At 40.9% G+C, this 27347-nt stretch overlaps 1 protein-coding gene across 6 annotated transcripts in view; it reads right to left on the bottom strand.

Annotated features, from left to right (window-relative positions):
- The window catches only part of PTPRE (protein tyrosine phosphatase receptor type E), a 103222-nt gene that overhangs the window by 60682 nt on the left and 15193 nt on the right, over positions 1 to 27347 (bottom strand). Inside the window, exon 2 of one of the 6 annotated variants that reach the window (XM_035137334.2) lies at positions 14763 to 17153. The exons of 3 other annotated variants lie outside the window; for them this stretch is intronic. In XM_035137334.2, the coding sequence (XP_034993225.1) occupies positions 14763 to 14773 (11 nt within the window). In that variant the 5' untranslated portion in view covers positions 14774 to 17153. Of the gene's footprint in view, positions 1 to 14762; positions 17806 to 27347 lie in introns of those variants that run through there. 2 more of the 6 variants (XM_035137335.2, XM_035137333.2) reach the window with 2 other exon arrangements.

Below are 27347 nucleotides of genomic sequence, written 5' to 3'. Positions count from 1 at the left end.
ACACGCGGGTGACGCGATTTGGTGCTTCTGCGCATGCACGAAGCGCGATTTAACACTTCTGCTCATGTGCGAGCAGCGAAGCCTGAAAGTAACCCTTTCCGGTATGCCCCAATAAACCACACAATACTCAAAAAATATTATTGTAAAATAGGGATGAATTTGGGCAAGAGGTTGCCCAGGTGATGTGTCTCATGGGAACCAATTGCTAGACCAATGCTTTTTGCCATAGGACCACTAAAATCCCCAACCTTATACAATTAAAAACCTGTTGCTTATTTAAGTTGCCTGATTGCTACTCTGCATAACCTCAAACATTAGCTAAAGCTGGATTTGAAGTAACTGCTGAGAAATCAACTCAACCCTGGATGGATACCAAATCATACTAGTCTATTGTTAATCCATGTTTCTGTCTAAGAGAGAATGAGGTCATATAATCACCCAGAAAAATGCCAGTGACATAGAAAGGTCTAGATAGCTTCCAATGGAAAATTACTGTGCTTTTGACAATAAAAGGGGAAGAGCTGATTATCTATCTATATATCTGTATCTATGAGGAAGTCTTTATGTGGCTGTTTTGTTGTTATTGAGGCTATTCTTGGCTATCCAACAGGAAGAAGACTCAGAGCTACAGCAGAAGCACACACACAATCTATCGCACAGAGAAAAATGTTTTAAGACTTTGTAATGAAAGTTGGGCCCTGCCCTTTCCATTGTTAAGGTATGAAAGGAACTGTGTAGATCTGCTGTATTTGTAGAAGCACCTGCAGCAGCACTTTTATGCAGAAGATACAATTGCATAGTACGCTCGACATTGCATGCCTATGCCAAAAATTGTTTGTTTCCTGTAACAGAGAGCTGCCTAACAGGTACCTATTATGTGACTAAGGCTGCATACATATTACTGTTTACACTGGCATCAATGAGGCCCCACCACTCGGTGTTTGAAGCTGTGCGCACATTATGCGAGCCACGGTCCATATCTATCCAAGTTTCTTGAGCAATACTGTTGTTTGATGTGTTTCCCACCAAACCAGCTTCCACCCGATTTGAAAACGTAAGCCATGCTCATTAAGCTGAGGTGAGTGCATTTGAGAAAGCCCTTGCACATGTGTAGATGACAGCGCATGCATGGATGAAAAGCTTCAAGAATATGAGTTCGGTGCATGGGGAAACCAAACAGGTAATATGCATCAGGTGAAGACATCCCCACACCCTCTCTGGCATGCGAATGTGACTTGAAAATCAGATGATGGAGGGAGAACCGCACTGCAGTCTAGGCTGCTAATGTGTACAGTTATGCCCAAGGCCATAGTGCAGAAGACTGTACATAAGAGTTCCGTTTCTTTGGGACACACAATGAACATCTGGAAATAGCATTTATCATTCCAAATGGTGACCCTTTTTATTTATTTATTTGACCATTTAGCTTGTTAGTTCTTTAAATATAATAACAGTACTGTATATATAGTTATGCTTCCTGGTCTTCCTTCTCCTGCTACAAGAGTCTTTCCGAGGAGAACATGTACTATTTCAGCAACTTAAAATCAAACCCACCTAAGTTTTAACAGCCTGCATAGTTTTAACTCCACATCTTTCAATAAATGTTAATCTGGGATAATCAAAGCTCTTTAATACAACGATGCCTTTCCGTTTCCTGTCAATTTGTGAAGCCATGAATACCTGGTAAAAGCTATTTATGCACAGGTCAATGAAATGCTCATGGTCTCCTGTAGTTTTGGACACTGTCACTCACTAACAGCTGCTGAGCTCTGCTAAAGGTAAAACGGAGACTGACATTCAGCAAGGGCACAGTGCATGCTAGGAAACTCAGCCTGTTTCCTGCTCCCTCCTCCCATAGGGCACAAATTGTATGAAAACATGACCCCTAGAAATTCTCTTGCCTCCTTAGAATCTCCCCTCCCCTCCCAGGTTACCTTGGTATGGGATACACACTTGTATTTTCTGACTCCCTGCAAAAAGGCCACATTGTGAAACAAAGCTCAGTCAGGAAACATAAAGAAGTTAGAATGTGCTTCTTGGGGAGAACATAACATTTCCTATCTCTATGCAATTAAATACATTACAAACAGGCTGATAAAAGAACAGAAAACCCAATAAAAGCATGAAAAGCTATCTCACACTTTCTGCTGTTGGGAGAGTGAAATATATTTAGTGCTGGTGCTAGGAAAATCATTTAATCAAGCGAACAGGCCAGACCTTCAGCTGTGCTCTCTAGGGACTATATCAAGTTATGAAGGCACTCTCTGAAAGAGAATTAAACATTAATATTACTCATCGCTTCAATTTAAGCAAAATACTGCCTCATAAAGGAAGACAAAGTTTAAAATAAATATTCCTATTGTAATAAGAAACTGGGCTGAAAATGTTATAGTTTGTATATAAACTTTGCAAATTGGATGAGGGACTAACATACACTGCAGTAATCTAAGGTTCATGATTCTTATATATCTGAACACTTCAGAAACTAAAATAATTCAAATCTGGGATGTGCCGTCATAAAGATAGATTTTCAGTGACTTGACATTCTCAACTAGAAAGCAGAGTAAAAGCTTGAAGACAGAACGTGTGTAGGTGCTTTCCCTTGAGAAATCCAGATCTCAATGCCAAGTCATTCTGATACCTACCAGTGTGTAATAGAATATTGAGAACCAATGACAAAAGGGTAAAATAAAGACTCAGGTTCATCAAAGGATCCCTGGAATGTGCACACGAGACACAACAACAACAACAACAACAACAACAACAACAACTTATTTATACCCCAGCTGGGTTTCCCCAGCCACTCTGGGTGGCTTCCAAAAAAAGATTAAAAATATATTAAAACAACAGTCATTAAAACCTTCCCTAAACAGGGCTGCCTTCAGATGTCTTCTAAACATCAGGTGGTTGTTTATTTCTTTAACATCTGATGGGAGGGCGTTCCACAGGGCAGGCGCCACTACCGAGAAGGCCCTCTGCCTGGTTCCCTGTAACTTGGCTTCTCGCAGCGAGGGAACCACCAAAAGGCCCTTGGCGCTGGACCTCAGTGTCTGGGTTGAATGATGAAGGTGAAGACGCTCCTTCAGGTATACTGGACCAAGGCCATTTAGGGCTTTAAAGGTCAGCACCAACACTTTGAATTCGGAAATGTACTGGGAGCCAATGTAAATCTTTCAAGACCGGTGTTATGTGGTCTCGACAGCCCTCCCAGTCATCAGTCTAGCTGCCGCATTCTTGATTAGTTGTAGTGTCTGGGTCACCTTCAAAGGTAGCCCCACGTAGAGCGCATTGCAGTAGTCCAAGCGGGAAATAACTAGAGCATGCACCACTCTGGCGAGACAGTCTGCAGGCAGGTATGGTCTCAACCTGCGTACCAGTTGGAGCTGAAAGCTGCCCTGGACACAGAATTGACCTGCGCCTCCATGGACAGCTGTGAGTCCAAAATGACTCCCAGGCTGCGCACCTGGTCTTTCAGGGGCACAGTTAACCCATTCAGGACCAGGGAGTCCTCCACACCTGCCCGCCTCCTGTCCCCCACAAACAGTACTTCTATCTTGTCAGGATTCAACCTCAATCTGTTAGCCGCAATCCATCCTCCAACTGTCTCCAGGCACTTACACAGGACTTTCACCACCTTCACTGGTTCTGATTTGAAAGAGAGGTAGAGCTGGGTATCATCCGCATACTGATGAACACCCAGCCCAAACCCTCTGATGATCTCTCCCAGCGGCTGCATGTAGATGTTAAAAAGCATGGGAGAGAGGACAGAACACTAAGGCACCCCACAAGTGAGAGCCCATGGGTCTGAACACTCATCCCCCCCACCACTTTCTGAACACAGCTTAATCTGCCCCACCTGCAATAAAACATGTCTCTTCTGTATTGATCTCTGCAGCCACAGCAGGCACTACAACCTTCCAACTGTTTGACTTCACCCCAAAATGTGCACTTCTCCATTGACTCCCGAGACAGACAGGTGCCAACAACCGTTATCCATGATATACTGTAGCTATTAGAGACATTTCAGAGGTCTGTTCGGGGGGGAAATCCCATGCTCCTGATATCATTAGTATTAGTATTAGTATTAACTATGTTTGCTTAGATGTTTATTTCACAAAGGTGAACTCAAATAAACTCAGAACCATACATTAAAAGCAAGTGAATAAAAATCTAAAATGCTCACCAAAAATATGCATGAAACTGCAGATCCAACTCAACCAACCCCACTAAAAAAAATAAGCTGAAAATTAAGATCAAAAAGTCTGGCTAAAATAAATGTTGTCTTTGTTATATTGATAGCCAATAGTATGCTGAAAAAGCATATAGCCAAAATACAATATTATTTAATTATCCAAGGGGCTGTGTGCTATCTAAATAAATTCCAAATTATGACCCAGAAATAATTGGTAGACTGTCCTGACATTTTTTTTAATGGAACCGGACAAAAGACTTCATTTTTATTAAATTCTGCTGCCTAAGAAAGATAAGAAGCAGAATTCCCTGCAGGCATTCAGAGGAAAAAGCATAATTTGAAGTAATGTTTAAGTCTTGAACTACAAGGTAGAAGATTATCTACTTATTTTAAGTGAGAGACTTAAACTTATAAAATGAAGCTTGAATGAATCTTATGAAAGACATGAGGTTTAACTGCACTTCATCTTCTGGCACAAACATTGGGGCCAATATTTCTAGGGCTGGCCTGCAACAGGATGAAAAGCAATCTGCTTCAGACAACACCATGAGAGTAGGATAGATGAAGGTGAACATTAGTGTCTGAACAGTGCATCAAGAGCTTTTAAAAGCATGAGCACATTTCACTTATTTTATTGGTCCAGCCCTACAAAAATCCCGTATTAGGTGGTGATGATATGACAGGTTAGGTCATAAGAAGTTTTTTTGGTCAAGGTTTCAAAAAAAAACAAAAACCCCAACACCCTATACATGTTTGAATTCTTCAACATGAATATCTTCTTCTTTGGCGATCACTCATAGCCAAGTAAGATTGTCTTCCATAAACACGGTTTTAACAATGGGTCTGTAAGTGACTGTGGAGGCCAGTTCTGGATCCACATGTCCTTCCACAGTGGGGACATTGGTTTCCAGGCGGGAGTTGATCACAATGTGGATTTGCCAGCGTGCCTTCCTCTTAGCATGTTTCTCCCTTGCGTCCTGAGATCGAGTTTCTTCAAAGCCCATGACACCTTTGGTAAAGGCTGTTCTCCAACTGGAGCGCTCGCAGGCCAGTGTTTCCCAGTTGTCAATGTACTACATTTTTTAAGATTTGCCTTTAGGCAGTCTTTAAACCTCTTTTGTTGACCACCAGCATTAAGCTTTCCATTTTTAAGTTCGGAATAGAGTAGTTGCTTTGGAAGACAACCATCAGGCATCCGCACAACATGACCAGTCCAACGAAGTTGATGTTGAAGAATCTTTGCTTCAACACTGGTGATCTTTGCTTCTTCCAGTACACTGATATTAGTTCGCCTGTCTTCCCAAGTGGTGTGTAAAAATTTTTGGAGACACCGTTGATGGAATCTTTAGAGGAGTTGGAGATGGCGTTTATAAGTGGTCAATGTTTCACAAGCATATAGTAAGGTTGGTAGTACAATAGCTTTGTAAAGAGGTCTTTTTGTTTCCCTGTGAATGTCCTGGTCCTCAAACACTCTGCACTTCAGTCGGGAGAAAGCCGCACTCATAGAGCTCAGGCGATGCTGGATTTCGGCGTCAATGTTGGCCCTTGTGGTAAGGTAACTGCCTAGGTAGGAGAAGTGATCAACATTTTCCAACGTTACACCACTGAGTTGGATTTGTGGCGCTGCAGAGGGGTTATTCTGTATTTGTTGGTGCAGCACTTTGGTTTTTTGGATGTTGAGTGATAGGCCAAGCTTTTTGTAAGCTTCTGCAAAGATATTTAGGATGGTATGGAGGTCATCCTCTGAGTGTGCACACACTATGTTGTCATCAGTATACTGAGGCTCTATGACGGAAGTTACGGTAACCTTACTTTTTGCTTACAGCCTACTCAGATTGAAGAGCTTTCCATCTGTTCGATATATGATTTCTACTGTGGTGGGGAGTTTCCCATCGACAAAGTGTAGGATCATGGCAATGAAAATAATGAATAGACCTGGGGCAATAACACAACCCTGTTCAATACCTGATCCCACTGTGAATGGTTCACTTTGAGAGCCATTGTTATTTGTGATTGTTACTGTCATAATATCATGGAGGTGCCGAATTATGTTTACAAATTTATCTGGGCAGCCAATTTTCAGAAGGACAGTTCACAGGGCATTACGATTTACAGTGTCGAAAGCTTTAGTCAGGTCAATAAACAGGGGGTTGGTTTTGCTCTCTGCATTTTTCTTGAAGCTGTCGAGCGGTGAAAATCATGTCCACTGTCCCTCTAGAAGGCCAAAAACCATTTTGGGATTCAGGGAGGGTCACCTCGGATATTGTTACCAGACGGTTTGCTAAGATCTTTTGCAAGAATTTTGCCTGCTGCAGCTAATACAGAAATGCCTCGGTAGTTTCCACAATCAATTCTGTCACCTTTTTTTTTAAAGAGATTGATAATTTTCGCATCCCTAAAGTCTGCTGGGATTTCTTCTCTTTCCCAGATTTTTTTGATGAGCTTGTGAAGTTGTTGTGTAAGTTCAATTCCGCCCACTTTGAAGATTTCAGCAGGTATCCCATCAGGTCCACTGGCTTTGTTGTTTTTCATTTGGTTAATAGCTGTACACAACTCTCCCAGATTTGGAGATACTGCAAGCTCATCTCTAACTTGTTTTTGTGGAATTTGTGAGAGGACCTCAGCAGCTACGGGGGAGTTGCGGTTAAGGAGATGTTGGTAATGTTCTTTCCAGCGCAGTGCAAAAGCTTCTTTATCTTTTAGAAGCGTGTTTTATCTTTTGTGTGTCTTTATCTTTTAGAAGTGTGATGATCCAGCGAGTAGGCAACATGAATTAACTGTTAACAACAATGCATCACTGAGAATGGGATATTTAACATGCAGAAGGAAGCCTACTGACAGATCTTCCATATACAACCCTAGACTTTAATTTTTATTCTATAACATGCACTGTGTATTAACATGAACTGCAATACAAATAGGAAACCTTAATAAACAAATACACATTAACTTCAGTCGACCTAGCGCTCCCAAAATCTAAACTCACATTTCAGAAATATGTCAAAAAGTATATCATTACAGATGCATTAGCATCAAGTGGAGAATTAAGAGCAAATATAAAATGTTAAGATGCCCACTTCATTTTGTGTGACCTGCCAATTATCACCAGGTAACTCTATTATTTGGCTATCATCAAAAAACAATACATATCCCATAAACTAAGTAAGGAATCGTATCTTGCATAATGATAGAAGTTCATTGTTAAAAAGTCACAATAATTCATTACATTTTATTCTGAATTTAATTTCAGCACTGAAATATTGTGATAATAAGTCTAAAATACCTTAGGTAGAGGTAAAGGGACCCCTGACCATTAGGTCCAGTCGTGACCGACTCTGGGGTTGCGCGCTCATCTCGCATTATTGGCCGAGGGAGCCGGCGTATAGCTTCCAGGTCATGTGGCCAGCATGACAAAGCTGCTTCTGGCAAACCAGAGCAGCACATGGAAACGCCGTTTACCTTCCCGCTATAGCGGTTCCTATTTATCTACTTGCATTTTGATGTGCTTTCGAACTGCTAGGTTGGCAGGAGTTGGGACCAAGCAACGGGAGCTCACCCCGTCACAGGGATTCGAACCACCGACCTTCTGATCAGCAAGCCCTAGGCTCAGTGGTTTAGCCCACAGCGCCACCTGGGTCCCTAAAATACCTTACTGGACATTAAATTATCTTTTCAGATTCATTACAGGGCTTTAATCTCAAATTCCATTTACATTATTTCAAGTACAAGGCAACCTTTCCCAAGCTTAGCAGTCGGAAAAAAGCAGCTTCCAGAAAGTTTAAGAGTAGAACTTAGAAGGACTAGGTTCCGAATATATATTTTTAATACCTACAGTACTGACGTATGTGTGAAGCTTGTAATATGTCGGTAAACACTGTTCAAGTATCACAGCAATGCTTGCATTAATTAGCTCTATAGTTTTATGCTTTTCAGCTGCTCATGAAACACTAGGGAAAATCCAGATTTCCTTATATATAGCCACCTAGAAATTAATAATTGAATAAATAGGGAATTAGTTTCTATTTTGCAATTGTAATTATTATTTTGTTGCAGCTATTATTTTGAATGATCTAAACTTCATTTATATTCTTTTGAAACAAGTCTTTTGGGCAGCCCTGTCCTAATTGCAGAAGAAACAATGTCTGCAAGTTTGTTTGCTTGTTTTTAAACCACGCTTCTCTAAACAACTATTCTCTTAGCTATATTATTAATAACTGGAAGATATCTATCTCAGTATGGTTTGTGTTCAGCAAAACTAGAACTGCTTTCTCTATGGGGACTTTTAGATTTAAAGGCAAAATAATAATAAAGGCAAAATACCTCATTAACTTGGTGTAATTATAGTTAATGTTATCACCTTTTATTTTTATTATTCATATAGCGCTGTCACAGTATTAGTGATTTCATAGAGCTAAATGCAATAAGCTTGCAGTTTGAAATTAGAACCATAAAGAGGCAACAAAGATAGCAAACTACAGCTGTAACCTTGTGTAAAGGATCAACCTTCCAGTCATGTACCTGGCATCTCCAAAACAAGGCAACTAATCCACAGGCAAGTAGTACTGTATGCACAAGTTAGTCATGTCAGTTAGTTTCAATCTGTTTACTTTGAGTGGGACTGGCTCTGGATACAGCCCTCTGCTTCTTCAAAGAGACAAGATACTGAACTATCTAACTTGCTCTACATCTTTTTGGGCCACAACAGGAATACCCTGAAATTTTCGCAACCAAGTTGTTACTCTCCTCATCCCCACACTGAGGCATGTAGAAGAATCCACACACGATTCCCCACCCCCACCCCCGTCATCTACAACTCAGGAAATACATCAATCACAACACTAACCTTTGCATCAGCCTACAACTACCATCTTCTCAATGCACCCCTGGACGATGCAGCAATGCACAGCACAGCCCTCAGCAATAAGGGAAGAGGAATTTTGCATGGGACCCCTTCACAATACCAAAATAGATTTCTATACTAAGTACTTCTGCTACTACACCCAAGGCTGAGGTGCTCAGTGAAGAGTATTTTTTTGTATTGTATAACCCCAGCTGTACAAAGTGTGATGCTATCTACAGCCTCGGAAACAATCCAGACATCACAATTAAAGATGCTGAAAAAGGAGGAGCTATTTTTCTCACTAACCAGTTGCATGCATACAGAAAATCTCCAGCACCAATTTTTGCAGAAACAAATCTGCACAGACGTGTTTTTGGCCATAAATACATATGGTTCATCTATATGTGGATCTCTGCACCAAGGAACTATGGGTGTTAATAATAAGTAATTTGTCTTTATTAATGGGAATTCTTGAAATAATAATCGTCTTCTGCCATAATTATAAGTAACCATATTACATCGTTGGATCACAATTTGAATTTTTAAACAATACCACTTATCTTCAGAGGCTGTCACAGCAATAATGCTCAGCTCCCATTTCTCATTAATAAATACTGAAAATATAAGTCAAATCATTTGTTTTACTTGGTAAAGCTTGCACAGAGCAAATCAGAGACATAATTTTTAATATAAAGCCTAATTAAGAAACAGCATACTTTCAGTCTTATCAGCAATGCAACATGAAATTATGAAGTCTGCACTAATTAATGCATTGTGTCAAGTCTTAAATTATACATCCTAAATGCCAGAAGCTTTAATTCTAAATACAAGGTAGTTTAACAACCTCTCTCACCTAATAGCCACAGTTAATTAGCAACTCAGTTGTAGTGATGTACATGATAAAATATTGCTAAAGATGCTTGAAAGAACATGCCAGTTTAAGGGTGGAATTTGACTAGATTCCCTTATAGTTCAGTTTCAAGCCAATTACCACCACGTGAAACTTTTTTCCAATAAAACTCCCTTTTGGGAGAAAAATACCCAACTCATCAAAATGAAATGCTAACACATGAGCAAGTAAGAGCTAGCAATTGATTTTTGTTTTGTTGTATAAATAATGTATTGTGTGAAGATTCAATGGGCACCAATCACAATATACACTAAGAAACCATATCCCTAAAATTGTAGAACTCAGCTCTGGCTTCTAAACCTCCAAGAAACCAGCAAAAGCCAAATAAAATTACTGTATGTCTAACTTAAGAGTAGGGACGCAGGTGGCGCTGTGGTCTAAACCACTGAGCCTCTTGGGCTTGCTGATCAGAAGGTCTTGCTGCTTAAGCTTGCAACAGCTTCACAAGATTCACAACACCTTAACACTGTGAATAGCATCCTGAATGATTTAAAAACAGTGTGATTTGCAAAAGAGATAATGTGGTATACATTCACTGCACAATGATTGATAGGAACAATAAAGGTTTTCTGATAAATTGGGTAAATTTAATAGCTTGGAAGTTGTAACACTCAAGGTTTAGCAATAATTTACTGAAGGTCAATAACACTTGATCTACTGAAAGGCGACTTGTTTATGAAATGGAGAGTATAACTGACAGATAGAATTTTCTTGTCTATCTGACCTTATTATGAATTCCAGAACAGAGAAAGTTAAGTGTAAATCCTATTTAAATTATTGGGATGTAAGCATTCAAATGTGTCCATTAACTCTATTGATTCAAGCATCTCTAAATCTCTCTTCAGGCTTGACGGCTTTAGAAGGAAAGTGTGCCTACCTGTTGATTCCAAAGGTGGACAGATACTAAGCTGGTTAGATGAAGGCATTTAATTTTAGGGTACTTTCCTTGCTCACAGTTATTTACAGACTGGTGAATTGGGATGCAGGTGGCGTTGTGGCCTAAACCACTAAGCCTCTTGGGCTTGCCAATCAGAAGGTCGACAATTCGAATCCCTGTGATGGGATGAGCTCCTATTGCTCTATCCCAGCTCCTGCCAACCTAGCAGTTTGAAAACATGCCAGTGCAAGTAGACAAATAGGTACCACTGGGGGAGGAAGATAAACAGCGTTTCCATGCGCTGTAGCAATCCACAGAACTCTTAAGATCATTACAAATGTAGGTTTACCTAGTAGGTGCTGCGACCGTGTAAACATAGCCATTCACCCTGCATAAAACATGTCAAAGAGCCTTATGTTTCTTTCAGCTGCTCCGGTTTCCAAGAACCCTATTGTGCCAAGTGTTGTTAATGTTTTTGTTTCCTTTTAACATAAAAGATTCAATCTGCACTATTATGTATCAGGCTTAGGAAATGGAGTAGGAGAAGATGGGGTGATGTCATTTCTTCCTGTTACATTTTACTTCCTTCTAGCTACAGGACTCTCTCCTGCCTGACCTCTCTGCAGTTACAACAAAAATTAAAAATAACATGCAATACACATGTGTGGTAAATGCTCATTTCAAGTTAATGAGGAAGGAACTGAAAAAATAATCTTCTAATATTAGCTAAGATAGAAAGATGAGTATCATAAAGAAAACAGCAGTGAAGTGAAAACATACAGAGTTAAGTTGCAGCATAGTAATTAATACTATGTTCCTCGTGAGAGCACACTGATTAGCCCATACTCCAATGTCCACTTGAACAGTGCTGCTATCTGTAGATGCAAAGGTCTCCACATGACCCAGAACTCCAATTGTGCAGAGTTCCAGTTTGTGTCGAACCCTTCATAAGTACCGTACTGTACAGCTTCATGATGTTATAGCCACAGACAGTTGAGCTGTTCAGAGAGAAACCAGGGTGACTCAGTTCACCCCCTCCTCCTGTGAGTAACATGGAAGCATTGACACCAGGACAGCTCAGATACCAGAAGTGATTCACACTGGGAAATATTACTGAAATCAGTGTATTGAAGGTGGCTCATTTTCACAGATTAATAAAACAACAGCCCTCCCCCTCCATCTCTGATATATATATATGTGAACAGGGGAGACAGCTGGATAAAGCACACATTGGGGCCTGCATGCACACTTTGTTTACTGAAATGTCATTTCCTTCTTTCACAAATAATCATGTCAATCTAAATGCCTTCTGGTCTGGGACCATGTTGCTGCCTTTAAAGAACTGTATGCATTATATTAATGCTAACAAGCAAGGGCTTCACTAAGACAGCATATGTTATTTTCTACTGCAGTGTTTTTAAAAAAGGTATTTACTCCACGATAAAAAAAATAATTTATATGCACTAACTATTAAGCATTCGTGAACCATATAAAGGGCATCAGTCCTTAAAATAGACCAGCTTTGTTAAATCTTGCACACAGTTATATCTGCAAGTGGTCTTCATGTATTATTTGCTTTGCAGAGCAACTATATGCAGACAATGAAAGGGGGTTGGACTAGATGACCCTTGGGGTCTCTTCTAACTCTTCTATGTCTCTATTATTCTATGACATGACACCTGCACCTAAGCAAATGTAAACTACCCTTGCTTACCAGTCGCAGAGTCTGGCAAAGGACAGTGCAAAATCAAACATTTTCTTTCATATAGACTTAGTCCCCCCCTGCTCACCCCAAAAGCCTATTATGCTATGACCTTTATACACATTGCAGATTCATTTTGCCTCCTGGCTTAAATGTGTAAGTATTTCAAAATGAAAGTTTGGGACTTTATTTCTAGAATTTCTATCATATTAATCAATATTATGTATTGTATTTTATGTATACTGTGTTATTTATATGATGTTAGCCGCTCTGGGCCTGGCTTCGGCTGGGGAGGGTGGGATACAAATAAAATTTATTATTATTATTATTAAAACTATTAAAATTTTAAAAACCAAAGAAAATGCTTCTTGCCATGTCTTCAAGAGTGTTTCACATAATACAAATGAAATATAATTACAGGGCATAATAAAATCATTCAAAAAGCAAAGTGTCAGGAATGACCGCTCCCCATGTTAAACGGAGGGCATCTTTTGCATGGTTGCACACAGCCCCCTGGATCACAGAGCGACTCCCTGGTAGTTTGGAACTGGCACTACCTTCCCAGGCTGGGTACCTGAGGTCTCCGCCTACCCCAGCCAATCGTCCAATCCCACCTGGGGAGGTGTTGCCAGGGCCTGTCCAGCTCACACAATAGAATTTGAATCTTACCTGCGAAGCAGGTATTAGTTTCACATAATACAAATGAAATATAATTACAGGGCATAATAAAATCATTCAAAAAGCAAAGTGTCAGGAAATGCATTTACTGCAATTTCCAGCCAATTAGAAGGGAAGAAATACACTCCACATCTGATAATGGCTAAGTTCACATGTAACAATTAGCTTCAGTAAAACATACTGTGCGGAAACTGGGCTGCTGCACAAAGCCCGATTGTTCCCACTTTGTTCTCCCCTTTGCACAAGTGGATAAACAAACCAGGAAGGAGATAGCTTAGCACAAGGGTGGAAAACCCTTTTCAACCAAAGGCTCACATTTCTTTCTGGACAACCTCCTGGGGGACCATGCCAGAGTTTCTATACACACATTCACACCCGCTCTATCTTCCATCCATCCAGGCAGGCAGAAGGCTGCATCAGGTTTGAGAACACATTTCAGCCAGGCAGACCATTGGCCATACTGACTGAGGCTGATGGGAAATGTAGTCCAATGACATATGGGTGGCGCCCCATTGACTACCCCTGCAGGGTTGTTTCCATACGTTCTGAGGTCAAAATGAAACAACCTGCATCCAGCATGTGATCATTCACTGTGTGCTTTCTTTCACCACCAAAATAAGTCTTGTTGAGTTTGATAGCACCGACAATTAGATAGAAATTCACAAAACTATTCTCCTTCCTCTTCCACCAATGCTGACAATCTGTTTAGCACAGTAGAAGACTTTTCACACTCAACAGCAGGAGCATAGCCTGTAGATATTTGCAGTTTACTTAGAACTGAAAGGTATTACGTGCAAGGGGCCAAAATCTTCTAATGTTCCTTTCTGTCATCTTTCTGATCTTTTATTCAGATTTAAATATTACTGAATTACACGGAATAATATTCCTAGCTCCTCTGCATTTGAAAAATGATTTTTAACTCTGTTATTTTTAGACCAACAGTCTACTCCACAGCAACTTCATTGTAAGAAATTATATAAGAATTAGTAAGTCTACTACACCCAACAGAATATAAAATAATTTAAGTTCCAATTATTATTGAAATAAAGCTATTAAAACACTACTTGTGTTCTTAATCGAGGAGTTTTTATATATTGTTTCTAAAATTTTAAGTAAAAATTATCTTTTATGCACTGATTTCAACACAATGATCCATGTACATATTTCACTTTTCTACAAACGAGCAATTGCTTGGTATTGACAATTGTTTTCTATTCGAATGTGGTCAATACCGTATGCACACTTACTTGAGAGCTCCATTCCTCTCAGTGAATCTTAATTCCAAGTAAACATTACAGGATCATGCTATTTGTCATATTAAACAGAACATATCACTTTCCAAGTTCAGAATCTTAATTTTGTTATATACTCCTGTGGTTTTATTCTTTTTCGGGCACCTTTGTACATCTTTGAAATATGATCTAAGAAAAAGCACTGTAATATATTTAACTATTAAACTGTATGGTTTACAATATATTCTCTCTTACACTACACACTTCAATAAATACACACTTCATTAAAAACACACTTCATTAAATAAAACAATCCAATATACTCATTTACCTCTTTTTCATCCAGAACAGAGCTAAGGGGCAACCAACATAATACCCAGGGATCCATTTTGCTTATCAACTGTAAAGTAAGCCTTTATCAGCAAATCTTTGTTTCAGGAAATCCCGGTTCAAGTGCAACAAACTTCCTTTTAAATAGAAAATATATTGGTGTCCCAGCCCATCCCTCCACCACCTACTCATGCTTTTCTAAATGGAAACCTTGACTGCTGGGCATAATTATAGTAGCTGTTGCATGTGATAAATAGTCAAAAAGCCAGAGTCATAGTATTGTCTGGAAAAGGCTGCTGCATCTCATAATGTAAACATTTCCTTCTGCTGCTAGAATAGGAAACATCCATTCTGGTAAATGATTAAGAAATTGCTGGCTTTCAAATTCATTCGTAAGAGTAGGAACATTCCCCTCCCCCATGCAGCTGCAAATCTCCTTTGCTTCCTAGTCTACAAAAAGGCATAAGTAGAAAACTTGAAAAGAGAAAGATGAAAGAGCACGCCTTAAATAAAACTCAGAAACTTTAACAAGCAAGGGTAAGACCCAGGTCCACAGTATTCCCTATATGAAGTGGCTCCTTTGTAGCATTCCTTGTTGAGATTAAAAATTCATATCAGTCCTACCTTCCAACAAAGGTGGTAATTCAAGCCCCTAGTATAGCCTGCTTGCTGACAGAATAAATTACAACAGCACTACAAATGCATCGTGGATTTAGCTTACACGGCTGCCGTTGTCCATGTGTCCAGTATCTGATGCACAGACAAAGACGACAGATTTTCAATGAAAAGCAATACCGTTCTAGCAAACTCCAGAATGATGCCCGGCTTCACTAAATAGTCACCTATGAAGTTTTTTTGGGAGCTATTTGGGGACGTGCGTGAAACAGCAAGGTGGTTTCAGAGCATGTGAAATGCTTCACGTACTCTGTTTTCACTTGCCTATTTAAGCAGCTGTTGGTTCTTGTGTCACTTCTGCTTTCCAGCATTTTCCTTCTTACCAGAGTGACAATCGGGAATCACACGCTAAGGCAGCAATCCTAATCCTACTTACCTGGGCGTTAGCCTCATTGAATTCAGTAGGCCTTACCACTGTGTAGGCATAGTTAGGATCGCTCTATAAGCAATGGTATCGCAACAATACATGATATTACAAAGCCAATTAAGAGTAAAGGTGATGAAAGGAAAGAGAAGCCAAGTCTGGGTGGGACTGGCCTTTTTAAAGGGCCTGTTGTCCCTCCCTTCTCTAAGATCTCATCCGGCCATGCAAGATGAAGAAGCCCCATGAGATCCTGGGGAGACCCAGCTCAGTCGGTAGAGCATGAGACTCTTAATCTCAGGGGTGTGGGTTCGAGCCCCATGTTGGGCAAAAGATTCCTGCATTACAGCAGGTTGGAATAAATGACTCTTGTGGTTCCTTCCAACTCTATGATTATATGATTATTAGCTCTTTTGGCCATGACAGTGACCATGCTGCCCTGCAGCCCTGTGCCTCACTGGGCTGTGAGAATGAGTATATACCTCCTAATTGCCACCTTTTAGGTGCCTCTCCTTAACAGCTTAATCATGGTCTTAGGTGATACACCTATAACAAAGAAGCAACATATTTTCAACATACTTTACAGTATAATGAGTATAATTCAAGCTGCCAGAAGCTTGAATATCGCTTGAAATCAGTTCAAAATAACTCAAGGAAATTTATAGCTTTCACATGCAACCCTAAGCAACAATACCATATTTCCTCTGTTAAATGTTCATTGCTAAGAAACCTGCACAAGTTTCCTACCACGTTATCCTTCACACACATCCTTTTAAAACAAACTTTTTTTAAAAAAAAAACCCAAACCAGGTATTATTTGCCTAGGCAGATGTGCCTTCAAAATGCCGCCTGTACCCATTTCTTTCTATTTTGAATCGTCCTACTTTTAAAATCTGGCATTCAGAACTGAATGCAATGAATGGCTCTTACAATGAAAGCAGCCCAATTCTGCCGACATGGTTCTAGAATAGTTCTTTTTCAGCCATTTTCCCAACAGCAGATCTGTGTCACATGCAACTACAATCAGCACCGTTATCTGACAATGGGCTTCAAATGTATGTCAGTGATAAGAAGCACTTTCTTTTCAAGGCTGCAAACTAATGCAACAATCGCATGCTAAATTATATCCTAACAACTAATACGAGAAGGAAACGTGAGACTGCAAAGGCTACCCCCTATAAAATATGCTGACCTATAAAATTTAAATACAGTTTGGCTGCTATATAGCTTCAAGCTGTTAACTTCATAATGTTGCGAAAATTCTTTAAAAGAATAGTATACTTGAATATACTGGTGGATAATTGTTTATAGTTAGATTATGCAGTGTACTCACCTACTAGAAGAAGATGCTATAGGCTGCAAAGGAAAAAGAGAAAGAAAATTTAAAAAGTTTATATAAATATATATACATATTGTTGCTCTAAATTGATGACACATCTCTATGTTTATATGCAAGCTTTTGTCTCCAGTGCAATCACTTAGAATATATATCCAATATTCTTTTGTTGTTTGTGTAGCAAGCAAGACACCTCATTGTGGAATTTGAACCACAAGGCAAGTACTGAAAAACCAGAACTTGCATATATTGAAAGACCTGCAACTGAAATTGGCAAAAGCCTTGTTCAGGAAGGAATGAACACATGGTTGGAGGAAGGAAATTTGGGTCATGTAAGCTCTATGCAAGAGTTTCATGCAATGTTAATTTTAAACAACTACTGTACATTAAACAAATAAACCTGCTTCCCCCACCCCTGAAGTTAGAGGAGATTGGTTCAAAATAACTCAAGGATGCTAATCACGTGGAAAGGGAAAGAAGGAGCAGAGCAATCGTGTATCCTCAGTGGCATGTGGTGAATTTTTTCGTAGGGGAACAGTTAGGGTCAAAGGCGTCAGCTTGCAAGGGCAATGGAGGGGGCCTGACATTTCCCATGTGATGTCTTGCTGTCACACATGTGAGCATCATGCCTCCTTCCCTAAGCTTGGCAGAAGCTTCCTGGGCTTTGGGGAGCAGGTGCCAGCCCTCTGACAGGACCCAGAGCCCTATTGCCTCCTTCCCAAAGCTGGGGGGGGGCTTGCTGATCAGAAGGTCGGCGGTTCGAATCCCTGTGACGGGGTGAGCTCCCGTTGCTTGGTCCCAGCTCCTGCCAACCTAGCAGTTCGAAAGCACGTCAAAATGCAAGTAGATAAATAGGAACCGCTACAGCGGGAAGGTAAACGGCGTTTCCATGTGCTGCTCTGGTTTGCCAGAAGCGGCTTAGTCATGCTAGCCACATGACCTGGAAGCTATACGCCGGCTCCCTCGGCCAATAATGCGAGATGAGCGCGCAACCCCAGAGTTGGTCACGACTGGACCTAATGGTCAGGGGTCCCTTTACCTTTTATGTTCCTGTGCAAACAACACCTCAATCACATCCAAGCTTAATTCCAGGTTAATGGACAGAATGACTTAAGCTCCTAAGCAATTCTGTTTTCCCCAGTTGATGCCACTCATGACAAACCTGCTTTGAAACTGAGACCTATATCATGAAAACACAGTTTAACACAGGAAGTTTGATAGCACACCCTTTGCATGGTTACTTAGAAGGAAGCCCTATTGTGGTCACTGGGACTTACTTCTTGTAAGTGCACATGGGATTTCAGCCTCAGGGTGTCTCCATATAAAAGTAGCCCTATAAACACATAAAATGCTCAGCATGTGCTCACAGTAATTTATGACATGTTTAAAAAATAAAATGCCACTGGTTGCTTCTCTGTGAGTTTATATTTTCTGAATTTCCAAGACTGATCAGAGCCACACATTTCCAACATACTTTTGTGTATAAGACACAGAACTCTTCAGGTTCCTTTGGCATGGATTTTGGGCAGAGCCAATCTCTCTCTCTCTCTCTCTCTCTCTCTCTCTCTCTCTCTCTCTCTCTCTCTCTCTCTCTCTCTCATACACACACACACGTGTCCACGAAAATAATTACCGGGGCGGAGCATGGTCTATGACTTAGAACTACAGGTTGTTGACTATTTTGATTCATTATATTTGTTTTCAATTTGTCCACTGAACAACAGTACTGTAGGATTCTAAACTAAAGACTCCTAATGCTGAAATCCACACCTCTTACACAGACTCCACCTTCCTACAGTGAATGTCAAACATAAGGTCTGAAACCAGTCAGGCTTTTTTGTTGTTGATGATGATGATGCTTGTTATGGAGAAACATAAAGGAAAATATAACACAAAGTAGATAACTCTTTAAGCCATGGGTCGGTAAACTAAGGCCTGGGGGCCGGATCCGGCTTAATTGCCTTCTGGATCCAGCCCACGGACAGTCCGGGAATCGCCACGTGGATTGGCGTGGGGATTCTGATCATTCGGGCTGTGCCATTTCCCCCCTCCCTCCCTCAAACACGCCTCCTCCCTCCCTCCTTTTGGCTTCTCCCTGCCCTGCCTAGAGGAGGAAGGGGGCTGGGCTTTGTTGAGCCGTGGTTGGCTGAGTGCCATTTTAAGTAGCCCCTCACTGGAGCCAGCCCTTTTGCACTGCTTATCATCCCTCTGCTGCCGCCAGCCCCTGCTGCTCACAAGGCACAGGTAAGCAGCCCCCGGGGCTCATCCGGTGCTGTGGAGAAGGGAGGGGAGAGTCGGTGGGGAGGATTTTTGTTTTCAAAATATAGTCCAGCCCCCCACAAGGTCTGAGGGACAGTGGACCGGCCCCCTGTGGAAAAAGTTTGCTGACCCCTGCTTTAAGCAAACACTGGAGCCTTGGCCAAAATGGTCAATAGCCTGGTATCACAGGTGTCTGAATTCTCGGTTTTCGAGCAACTGGCGCTGGGAATTACATTGAAGCTAGAATCCAAGAACATCATTTTTGTTTCAGCTTATATGCCACCATATACAGTGCAAACACAGATTGAGAGCACATGGCGTAAATTGCATAGTTTCTTGTACTCCTATCAAATTAAATACCCCAGCACACTTTTCTACATAATGGGAGATATGAATGCCAGAACAGGCCCAAATGATGATAGCCTGGAAATAAAATTCCCAATACTAAGAGAGCTAAAGGAAAATAGAGCCCTTCTCCTAAATCCACCCCCGCAAAGACTTTTGAAAGACGGCCAAATCAATTTTGCCGGCTTCTTTTTATCAGTCTTAATTTGTGTCTTGCATATCCATAGAAAAAAAGCACTCCCCTGGCCAACCCTGCAGGTACTCATGCACACACTTGTTCATTGCAATGAAGCAGTGCTTGCATGTTTCTCCCAACAGAAGTCTGTGGTGATGAGGTCCTGGGGATTTATTTCTCTACTTCTACTTTTCACAGACCCTGTTCCATGTGCTCGCTGCTTTGCCTTTCATCTGACTGTGCCAGTTGAAACACCAGCCTTTTGCAAACAGATGAAACAAATTATTATTTTACGCTCACCATCTTACTTTGGTTTGGATTTTAATTAATTATATTATTTTCAAATCAGTTTCAATCTGAGAAACCCTAACCTTGGTGGGTGGAATCAGTTCTCCTCCACCTCTTATGGAATTATCCTTCCTCCCAACCAGAATATGATGAAGATGCGATTGTTGGTGTTTTAATTCTTAAAAAAACAAAACAAATAATGTTAATTCTTATTTTCAGCCAGCCTATGCAGAAAATAGAATGAGAAATTGGGTCACAATGCACTGCAAAGATACTAACATAGTTGTTTCATAATCTGTGCAATCTACTTATTCTGTCCTGAATTCTACAGAGAATTCATCCATCTTTGAGGGAGATGTTGTACTGCATAGCATCTGAATCAATCCTTTCAGTTTATTATACCGCACATCAAAAGCCACAGAACTAAAATTCATTTAACAGTCATTCTGCATTATGAAGATTAACAAGCTGCAAATAGTTCTACTAGAAAACTGAATTCAATAAAACTAATTAGTTTTTCCCTTACAGTAGGTAATGAGGACAGCTGTGTTAGAGTGTATTTTGCTAACTCCCAACACTCCCTCCTCCCTTTTCCAAATCCCTCAGTCACTGACCTTCAATTTGGAGGTGCAAATTGCCAACATAAACAATTACAGAGGCAATTTTGCAGACAATTATGTAGGTCCAAAGCATTTAGGTGCAATCACACAACTGCAGCTGATTGAAATGCAAGATGAAGATACGTTGAATTTTCCATAAAATTTATAGTATAGTGAAAAGGATATGCTGGTTGTTGTTTTTTGAACTGCCATTTCTAAAGTGCTTTTCTTCACAGATGATCATCCCACACTGTTTTTGTACATTATCTTCTGCAGTCTCATATTCTAAAATCTAGAAGCATGCCTGTGTGCTCTCTCTCACATACACACTAGACATAAAGAAATGGAGGAAGCTATTACCGAATTTCCTGGTTCCTAACAGATGTTTCCTGGAAAGAGGTTGTGGACTGAGTCATTATGACATGGTAAGTAGCTATACAGACAAAGTGATGACATTTAACCTAGTGGTCAAGTGCCTGTGCAATGTACTGTACACACCATGTCCCACACTTTTGTTCAAAAGTGTTAAATAATATCATCATCCTACACAGTACCCCTAATGCAGGGTGCAGAACTTTCATAATTATGAACATAACCACTTTTTAAAAAATGATAGCCCCCGTCTCCCTGAGACCACCAAAAGTGCTTAACTATAGCAATGCTCCATTTCCTAGATAAATCACTTAAATAGCGGTTGCTTCGTGACAGGGAAAATGCGTAATATCTCCATGCCAGCACCACACACACTAAGCAGCTGATGGCACAGAAAGACAGTGTGAATTTTGGTTGGCACACCAAAATTAAGTGTTTTTAAACACTGTACCTGCCACTTGCAAAGCTGCCAGAACTTGTTGTTGTTGTTGTTGTTTGTTTGTTTGTTTATACCCCACCCATCTAGCTGGGTTTCCCTTTTGAGCAGCATCTGTAAGGGCAACTGCAGCACTGAAATCAGCCCATGTTCTTGTTAGAAATGTGAAAACATACTTTTATTTCAGCAAGAAATGTGGTGATTAGTCTTTGAGTAAAGAAAAACAGCATATTTTATTGTAAGATATGAAGTTTTAATGGCAAAACAATATCAAAATTGGCAGAATTGACAGTTTCTATAGGTGCATTCAGTTAATACCTGTCATGGGCTGGTTGGGCACAGCGGAACCAGCAAGGGAAGAGCCTGGGGAGTAGTGGTGGGACCACAATGAGCAGTGAGAGGGAGAAAACCAGGACAAGGAGGGGTCAGAAGTTGAGGACTTCAGCTTCTGACTCCTCTTTCCAGCTTAAAGTTAAGACCCTATAACACAGTGATTGCGAACCTATGACACGCGTGTCAGCACTGACACGCATAGCCATTTTCGGTGACAAGCAGCCGTGGAATGCCGCAGACGACGCATCTCTGGGGGCCTGGTGGAATTCCGGCGAGGCAAAATGGCGGTCGGCACGAAGCCACGGAGCTCCTGAAAGTGACCAGTGATGCAGGAGCTGCCAGACAGGCTCCCGAGCCACCCAAACTGCCACCACCACCACCCGGACACTGGGAGCCACCAGTGCAGCAACTGGGGAGCTGCCGGACCCCACCCCCACCCTGCGAACCTGACGGACAACCTCCAGAGGCTGGTGGAGGAAAAAGGAAGCCCTGGCCCCGCTGCCGCTGCCCCCGCAGAAAGAAGGGAGAAAAGAAGGAAAAACAAGGCAAAGGAGAACAGGGGTCCGCTCGCTCCGTAGCCATCCCCGTTGCCCCCGCCTCAAGGGAGAGGAGGGGGCCCTTGGAGGAGAGAGAAGAACCCCAACCTCGCTGCTGCCACCGCCGCCACCTCACCGCCATCCCGGGAAGAGAGAAGGGACACCCAAGTAAGCTGAAACCCCTTCCCTGCTGCCCCGTCGCCATGCAAGCATAGCCGAGTGAGGGGAGAGGTGGGCTGAAGAGGGCCACGAGGAGGCACAGGCCCAACCTGAGCCCACTTCCGCAGTGGCAGACCCGTTGGAGGAAGGCCTGAGCCCAGAGTCCCACTGGGAAAGACCTCTGGATTTTGCCTTATTCCCCCCCCCTTTTAAATATATTTTTAAAAAACTAATAATTTTCTCTCTCCCCTTTTTCCTTTTTTAAAGGGGAAAATTATACATTTTTGATTTTTAACTATAAATATTGCGAAATTATGGTTTTTTTCTTGAAGTGACACACCACCCAAGTTATGCTCGGTTTTTGGCTAATTTTGACACACCAAGCTCAAAAGGTTGCCCATCACTGCTATAACAGCTGGAGGGCCACACACAATAGTGAGTCATACTTTCAAAAGCCATGTAAATGCCAGTGAATTCCATTGAATTCCATTGATCAATTGTTATTATGGAAATAAGGGGTCAATTGTATATAAAACATGGGTGCATGTCCACAGGGAAACACTATTATCGAGTTAAGAGTCTGTGATAGCTACTCCTACTCCTTGTGGATGGTTTGGCTCTAGAATAAAGTTGGTGCCATCTGTCAGTAAAAGTCAATACAGCACAACAAGCCCAAGGCACTATACTGTATATATTTTCCAGAGAGAGATAGAACATCAAAGCATGGGCTTTTCTGATAAAACAAAAACTTGTTCTTTTTCTTCTAAGTTAACTTCTATGCAAACTTTTGCTACACTTTGATTAAAATTTGGAAGGGCTGCCTGGAAGCAAACAAAAAGCACTCCCTATTTGTTTCTGAAAAATTGAAAGGAAAATGGGAACACCCCAGCACATTTTCCCAGTTTCCTCCCTGGCCTTTACATTTCTACCCCTGCACCAAAACCCAACATACCTACTTTTGACTAAACAAGCACATTAATAGCTTTTCAGATTTTGTGAAAATACTGCTTACCAACATTAATGCATTATATGCTGGAGAGGTGAAAGGGGAAATGAATCAGGAACTAGCAATTATCTGCTGTGAAGGATGACAGCTCTAAACTAAGTGAGCATAACACTGCTAACTGCACACTTTCTAAGCGTTCTGGCAAAAAAGAAGATATATAATAATATAGCATAGCAAAGCAAGAAAAACACAGGATAGCGTAACCCAAAGTGTAGTTTGAAAACATGATACCCATGAATTATTCCACACTACTACTAAAACAATGATAAAATGCCTATCAATCATGTTGCTGTGATTCCCAGGAATATTGTAATATTAATTTTAAAAATGAAAAACACATTTATCATCACTTTCTGCTGTGAAAATTTAATCTTAAAGTATATGTCATTCTTGGAAGACTGAATTATTCTAGCTACAATGAATTAAGTAAATATCTGACATATTATGGTTTGTTTGTTTTTTAAGGAAAATCAGCTTAGGCCATAGTTCAATAATGAAACATTTTCAATTAAATTGTTTTCTAAAAAGTGTTCACATGCATTGATTTTATATAATATATTTTATATATAATACTATATACTTATATGTTTTATATTGTTCATGATGCCTCTTGAAGACTTAAACAGTTGATCTATGTGTGTTTGTATATACCGTAAGAAAGTTCCACTGAGTTCAAACAGGGCTTACTTCCAAGTAGGTGCAGATTGGATTGCAGTTTAAGTTTGCTTTGGAAATAGCACAAAGCAGCAGCAGCAATCTGAACTGTAAGGATAAACACATCTGGCATAGCTTGTGACCAAAGTAGATGCTGTCATTTTTTTGGCATCTGTGCTGTAATGGTACACACTGAAAACCACGCAGATGCAGAGCCTTTCAAAACAGAAAGATAGTGTGGTTCTCATTTGCAGATAAAGAGGCTAGAGGAATGGCACATCTTCCTAGGATTCCAAACAAATAAGTCAATCAAGGAAATTTCTAGTTCACATCTCAACCAAAAGAATGATTTTGAATGAATATTTCAAGTCTGTGTCATGAAAGTTTTACTCCCAATTCTGAGAATTAAGGGTTGGATCCAAACTTACTTAGCACAGGCCCATTGAGATAAGTGGTAGTACGGTACAGTATTTAAGTTTGTTTCAAGTCCTTTCATAGGACTTGAAGGTAGCCAAGTTTAAGAAATGAAAAATGTAAATTCAGCCTTTTATTCAGGATATCAACCATGTATAATGTTTAGTTAAATAATTAAATGCAGAGCAGAGCAATTTACCATTAAGGTGTTCAACATAAGTGTTGCAATATCTCAATATATTGATCTCCATGGGCCAAACACATTTTGTTGTGGAAAATAATTGTAAATGCATTGCATTAAACAAGAGATTCAGGGGTTTAGAACCATGCCTTCAATGGGAAATAGTTACATAGTTACAACTGCCTGAAGGAGCATCTCCACCCCCATCGTTCAGCCCGGACACTGGCAGTTCCCTCACTGCGAAAAGCCAAGTTACAGGGAACCAGGTAGAGGGCCTTCTCAGAGGTGGTGCCCATGTTGTGGAACTCCCTCCCATCAGATGTCAAGGAAATAAACAACTATCTGACTTTTAGAAGACATCTGAAGGCAGCCCTGTTTAGGGAAGTTTTTAATGTTTGGTGTTTTATTCTGTTTAATATTCTGTCGGGAGCTGCACAGAATGGCGAAGAAGAAGAAGAAGAAGAAGAAGAAGAAGAAGAAGAAGAAGAAGAAGAAGAAGAAGAAGAAGAAGAAGAAGAAGAAGAAGAAGATATAGTTCATACTTTCCTGGAGAAGAGAGGCAGGACCAGGAAGGAAGCAGATGTTTTAACTTGACATGTGGAAATATGAAACAGGCAATGAATGGCAAAGAGAAGAGAGTGGTGACTACTTTTTAAGTACACTTTAAAAGGTGTTCTTAAATTGCTGGCAAGTTTGGAAGCAACATATCCCAGATGCTTGCAATCTGCAATCGCCTGCACAGTAGTCTGATTTGACTCAACTTCGTAGCAGATCTTTTGGGTTTTGATTACTTTGGGTTCCTACTGCTGCCAGTCTGGCCAATTAAGCAGCTGGTGTAATTGGCTGAGCCCAAAGTACTGAAAAATAAAACTCACAACATTACTGTCAGGAATAGAAATGGTGTCAGGGATTCCAGTGCTTGAACCAGAATTTCAGTATCTGGGGTTGTAACCTAGCCTGTAGTTTTTTTTCACAGTGAAACTGGCCCCAAGGTGAACAGGCCAAACTTGAGGAATACTGCTCTTCCGGGGAATTATTGAGAGGCAGTGAAACTATACAGGTTAGCTGAGTGGGTTACAGCATGGTGCTGATAATGCCAATGTTGCAGGTTCGAATTCTGCATGGGACAGCTTCATATTCCAAAACTGCAGGGGGTTGGACTAGATTATCCTCAGGGTCCTTCCAATTCTATGAATAATTGCTTTTTCAGTGCATCTGCAGCACCGGGAAGCATGATGGGCAAGCAGGAACAACATGAGGCCTTTTAAACCAGGCCACACATGCAGAAGCTGTTTCAAGCCCCTCTGATATATCCCCTCTGATAAATCAAAGAGAAAACATGATCAGGAAGGTAGATCCCTGGGCATCTTGCAAAGCCTTTTGTAAAGAATAGATGCTCTGGAACTGGAGAAAGGGAAGAACTAAGAAACATTACTACATCCTGCCTGGCTCAAAGCAACAACAGCCTACCTGTACGAACTGAAGGCAACCCAAAAAGTGCATTGTGTTCTGCTAGAGCAAGAACTGCAAAGCAGGCTAAAGCACAGTGCATAGCTGCCAAGTTATCCCCTTTCCCCCCACAATTCCCATCTTCCCCGACCACTGGTCCTGTTAGCTAGGGATCATGGAAGTTGTAGCCCAAAACATCTGGAGGGCCGCAGTTTGGGGATGCCTGGCTTTGAGCAACCTCCAAACCATCCTAAATATCTTTACAGCTTACAAAAAGCTTGGCCTGTTGCTCAACACCCAAAAAACCAAAATGCTGCACCAACAGGCACAAAACAACCCCTCTGCAGCACCACAAATCCAGCTCAATGGTATAACGTTGGAAAGTGTCAATCACTTCCCCTATCTGGGCAGTTATCTTTCCACAAGGGCCAACATTGATGTCGAAATCCAGCATCACCTGAGTTCTGCAAGTGCAGCTTTCTCCTGGTTGAAGTGCAGAGTGTTTGAGGACTGGGACATTCGCAGGGAAACCAAAATGCTTGTTTAAAAAGCTATTATACCACCAATGTTACTATATGCTTCTGAAACATGGACCACTTATAAACGCCATCGCCAACTTCTCAAAAGATTCCATCAACGGTGTCTCTGAAAAAAATTACACATCACTTGGGAAGGCAGGCGAACTAATGCCAGTGTACTGGAAGAAGCAAATATCACCAGTGTTGAAGCAATGATTCTTCAACATCAACTTTGTTGGACTGGTCATGTTGTGTGGATACCTAATTATCGTCTTCCAAAGCAACTACTCTATTCCGAACTTAAAAATGGAAAGCGTAATGCTGGTGGTCAACAAAAGAGGTTTAAAGACTCTCTCAAGGCAAATCTTAAAAAATGTAGTATAAACACTGGCAACTGGGAAACCCTGGCCTGCAAGTGCCTGGCCTGCAAAGGTGTCATGGGATTTGAAGACACTCGAACTCAGGACAAAAGGGAGAAATGTGCTAAAAG

This window comes from Zootoca vivipara, chromosome 5, assembly GCF_963506605.1.
Source record: "Zootoca vivipara chromosome 5, rZooViv1.1, whole genome shotgun sequence".
NCBI classification, from domain to species: domain Eukaryota; kingdom Metazoa; phylum Chordata; class Lepidosauria; order Squamata; family Lacertidae; genus Zootoca; species Zootoca vivipara.
This window is presented reverse-complemented; position numbering and strand designations above follow the sequence as displayed.